This window comes from Grammomys surdaster, unplaced genomic scaffold (genome assembly GCF_004785775.1).
Source record: "Grammomys surdaster isolate TR1022 unplaced genomic scaffold, NIH_TR_1.0 125940, whole genome shotgun sequence".
Lineage (NCBI taxonomy): Eukaryota > Metazoa > Chordata > Mammalia > Rodentia > Muridae > Grammomys > Grammomys surdaster.
This window is the reverse complement of record NW_021620762.1, coordinates 2,900,436-2,904,437: the sequence shown is the minus strand read 5'-3', so window position 1 is coordinate 2,904,437 and position 4,002 is coordinate 2,900,436. Positions and strand designations below refer to the sequence as shown.

General features: G+C 56.3%; 1 protein-coding gene across 1 annotated transcript in view; it reads right to left on the bottom strand.

Moving 5' to 3' along the window:
- Window positions 1-551: 551 nt before the first annotated feature.
- Trim47 (tripartite motif containing 47) overlaps window positions 552-4,002 on the bottom strand; it is a 4,550-nt gene continuing 1,099 nt past the window's right edge. The window contains exons 2-6 of the mRNA XM_028752910.1: window positions 3,082-3,177; window positions 2,565-2,795; window positions 2,205-2,403; window positions 1,727-1,801; window positions 552-1,489 (exon numbers count right to left, since the gene is read on the bottom strand). Coding sequence (XP_028608743.1) covers window positions 849-1,489; window positions 1,727-1,801; window positions 2,205-2,403; window positions 2,565-2,795; window positions 3,082-3,177 — 1,242 coding nt within the window. The 3' untranslated portion in view covers window positions 552-848. The remainder of the gene's footprint in view (window positions 1,490-1,726; window positions 1,802-2,204; window positions 2,404-2,564; window positions 2,796-3,081; window positions 3,178-4,002) is intronic.

Genomic DNA, 4,002 nt, shown 5'->3' with positions numbered 1-4,002 from the left:
CATCACTGTTAATGTTTGATGTGTGCACAATTGCATTTTGGTGTGTGTGTGTGTGTGGTATGTGTGTGTGTGTATGTGTGTGTGTAAGTTCTCAGATGTCATATATCCACCTACCTTATTTTTTGAGACACAGTTTCTTACCTGAAGCTCACCTATTACCTAGACTCCAGTGTGGACATTACAGGTATGACTCTTTTCCGGGGGCTCGAACTCAGGTCCTCTTGATCTTACGTAGCAAGACTACCAGCTGTGCTAGCTCCCAGTCCTGGTCTGGTTTGCTTTACATTTATCTGTAGTATTTATTTACTGTGTATGCACATGTCCCTGCCTGTGCTTGTGGCTCAGGCACCAGGGCATGCAAGTGGAGTCAGAGGACAAGTTGCAAGAGGCAGTTCTCTTTTTCTACTATGTATGGCCCAGGAGTCAAACTCAGGTTCTAAACCTGGCCGCAAGCACCTGTACTGGCAGAGCCATCTTGTCTGCCCCAGCCTCAGATCTTGAAAGCTGAGAAGTCATAGGAGTTTCTGGTACATGAGGAATGAAAAGGAGAATCACTGATTCAACAAATGTTTATTGAGCACCTACTGTGTTCCAGGTAGTTCTAGAGACCTGGAAAAGAAGGGGCTGGGGCAGACTGGAATTGTCCCAGCTAAAGATATGTTCTCAAAACAAGTCCTGCAAGGGGCAGGAGCTGGGGGCCCCACCCCTGCCTTGCAAAGTGGAAGGTCTAGCTACGGAAGGCAGAGGCCTCAGGAAGTAAGGCAGCTAGGAGTATGGCGGTCTCTAGGGCTAGTGCCTTCTTCGAGCAAATAATGGACAAAGCCTCTGCAGGATGAGACAGCCCTGTGTCACCTCCTCTTCAGCACGGAGATGCATGATTTCTTGAGGGGTCCAATCTGCAGATGGGCATCCACACTCTCCAGGAAGAAGGCAGGCTTGAGCCTGTGGCTGAAGAGCCCTGAAAAATGACTGTCCAGGCGACTCTGGAAAGGGTCAGTGGGGGAGGCCAGGGCACCGCTGCGTCGAGGCCGGGAGGCTTTGAGCCTCCGAAGAAGGCTCAGCTTTCCGTCCCGAACAGCATAGAAGGCCAGGGCATGGTCGGCATACTCCAGGCAGACCCCCACCGTAGGCGAAAAGGCCTGGGGTAGCGGGGCCTCCAGCCCGCAGAACCAGACTGAGAAGCCACGCCCATTCCACTGCAGACAGCACGAGTGCGCATTTCGGCCCAGCCGGCCCCGGTCATAGGGCTCTTGCGGGGAGAATCCCTCGGCCATGACACCCACACTGACCCATCCCTCGATGATCTCCACCTCCCAGTAGTAGGTGCCCCGGTCCAGGGCGCCCTCTCCTAGCACCTGCTCGCAGTGTGTGAAGCGGGTGGGTGACTCTGGGTAGTTGATGGGGCATAGTACTCTCTTGACCCCTTTGGTTCCAAAAAGCTGCAGGAACTTGTCTGCTGTGTCACTGTCCAGGTCCACGATGTAGGCAACTGACCCCAGGGAAGGGAGAGAGACGCAGATCACAGCCAGGCTCCGACGGGATCCTCCCTTCCCCCGCAGCTAACCCTCCCGCAGATACAGCCAGAACTAATGGAGACCACCCACGGAGATGACCTTGTTCACCCCAGAGACTAACGAGAGGCTTCTCACACTCAGGTCCCAGACCCTGCTTCTGAAGCCTAGCAGCTAGACGGAGGCCCCTTGGTAGCAGCAGGCTGGGAACTTACACTTGAGGAAATAGTCCCTGGAAACCTCACTCTCCAGCGTGTTGGTGCTGTCAGGGTCCTGGGATTCCACCTCAGCTGCAGAGGAAGAGGAAGCCATCTCTCTGGAATACCCGTGGCTGGCTGCAGGACTACCTTTGGTAGTGCCCCACCCCAACCTGTGGATGTAATTCCCTCCTCCCAAAGCCTGCAGACGCTTGGTGACAGCGTATGGGACCATGTTCTCATGCAGGTGTGGTGTTTGACCACACACACACACACCCACCCCCGCCTTCTTGTATGCAGGGCCTCGATCCCTATGAAGTCCATGGGTGAGCTAGAATCCCCTCTGCCCCTAGAAGGCATATCTTCAGTCCTGGCAGGATTACAGACCTTCCCCTAGTGCCAGACACTTTCCCTCCTTCGTGCCTGGATGGACATCAGATCTGGGGGCCCGAATGGTCTATCTGGGGGAAGTGAGTCATTGTGGAGGGGCACCCACCTTCTGAGCCAAGTTTCTGTAGCCCATCCTCATCACCGCCCAGCCCCCGCAGCTGCTCCCACTGGCTGGCACAGGCTGAGACAAGGATGTCTCTCACTGCTCTGGCCACTTGGGAGGACTTGGTGAAGCCGAGTTCCCTGGGGGGCCCAGGCCCAGGGCCGCACCCCTCCTCCAGGGCCAGCCGTAGTGCCAGGAGCTCCTGCATCAGACAAATGTCCAGTAAGTCTGCTGGTCACAGCATCACCCAGCCAGGGAAGATAGCAACTTCCCTGGAAAGCCAGGCACCCATCAGGCCTGCCATCATTTCTCAACCCCACCCCATCCCCTCAATTCCCTCTGTGGCTCCCGAGCGGCCCTCACCTGGAGAAAGCTGACTGAATCTGCCTCTGGAACCTGACTGAGGTTGTGCCGCGCCCGGCTTAGGCGGCTGCGCTGTTCCTCTTGTCTACGAAGGTCACCCTGGGAGCGGCCCAACATGGTGGCCTCTCCCTCTTCGATGAACCCCAGCACCTCGGTCTGGAAGCTCTGCAGGGTGGCTGTGGCCTCCGCAAACATCTGGCTCACCCTCTCACGCTCTGCCACAGCTGCGCTCTGCGGGAGAGGGCGGGGGAGGCAACAATAAGGGTAAAGACCTGGCCTGCCTGCTGTCTCCATCGTGATTGCTTGTGCCCACCCAGCCCCCACCCAGCCTCAGTAGGAGGGCAGGGGACCAGCCCCAGCCTGCTCTGGTTCTGAGCCGGTTAGCAGGAAACGAGGTGCTTCTGCTTAGTAGGGACGAACAGTCAATAGGGGCACATCTAGAGTACCACAGTGAACGCTTATGTGTGATTTCAGAGGCCTGCTTCGGGTGTGCAGGGGGATTAGGGTGGGCTCTAACCTTGATGAGGGCCACAGTACGGCGGGACTGTGCGATGCCAGCACTCAGCTCATCCATACGGTCCTCCACGGCGCTCAGGACTTTGGACTGCTCCGCCTGTGGAACAGGCTTTGTGAGACTAGTGTCTGATAAAGGTCCCTAACTTGCAACAGAACTCAGAATTTGGGGGCTAGGCAGTGACATTTCTGAATGAAGCGACTGGAAATGGCTATGATATCCCAGAATATCCCCCAAGGCAGCGCTGGTCAAAGCTGGTGCCATTTCCAAAAGCCCGGCCAGGAAGCCGGCTGTCGCCATCACCTGTTGATCAGAGAAGCCAGAGGGCCACCTATGGTTCTCTATTTGGGACTGTTTTTCCCAGTGTGGAAGAGGCAAAGTGTGAGAGGGTGGGGTGTGACTGAACCAGAAGAGAGGACACTAAATAGTCCTGGGGATTAGTTTCAAAAGAGCCTTCACCCCCCAATCCAACTTTGAAAAATGGGGATTCCGGGCAAATCCCTCGGGTCTTATGAGTCACAGCTCCAGGCATGAGAGGCGGAAAATCCCAAAGCTAGAGGCGCCAAGACCGGGATGGAGGCCAAAGGAAACTGGGGGCGGGAGGTAGCGGGACACTGGGCACATGCTCCCAACGGCCCCAGAGCACTTGGACAGAGGAGATCTGTGTGACCAGCCCAACCTCCATCGCTCTCCTGGTGCCCGCCACACCCATCCAAAGTGGCTGACTCAGTTCAGGACAAATCCGATTGGGACCAGCAAGAAGAAGGCATCAACCGTGGGACCCCGCCCGCACCCATTGGCTCCTGACCCCCAGGGCCTCCAAGGGCCTAATGCAGATCCCGCTCTGGCTTTACACCTACACTAACCTAGCTTCAGTTCTCTCTCTCTCTCTCTCTCTCTCTCTCTCTCTCTCTCTCTCTCTCT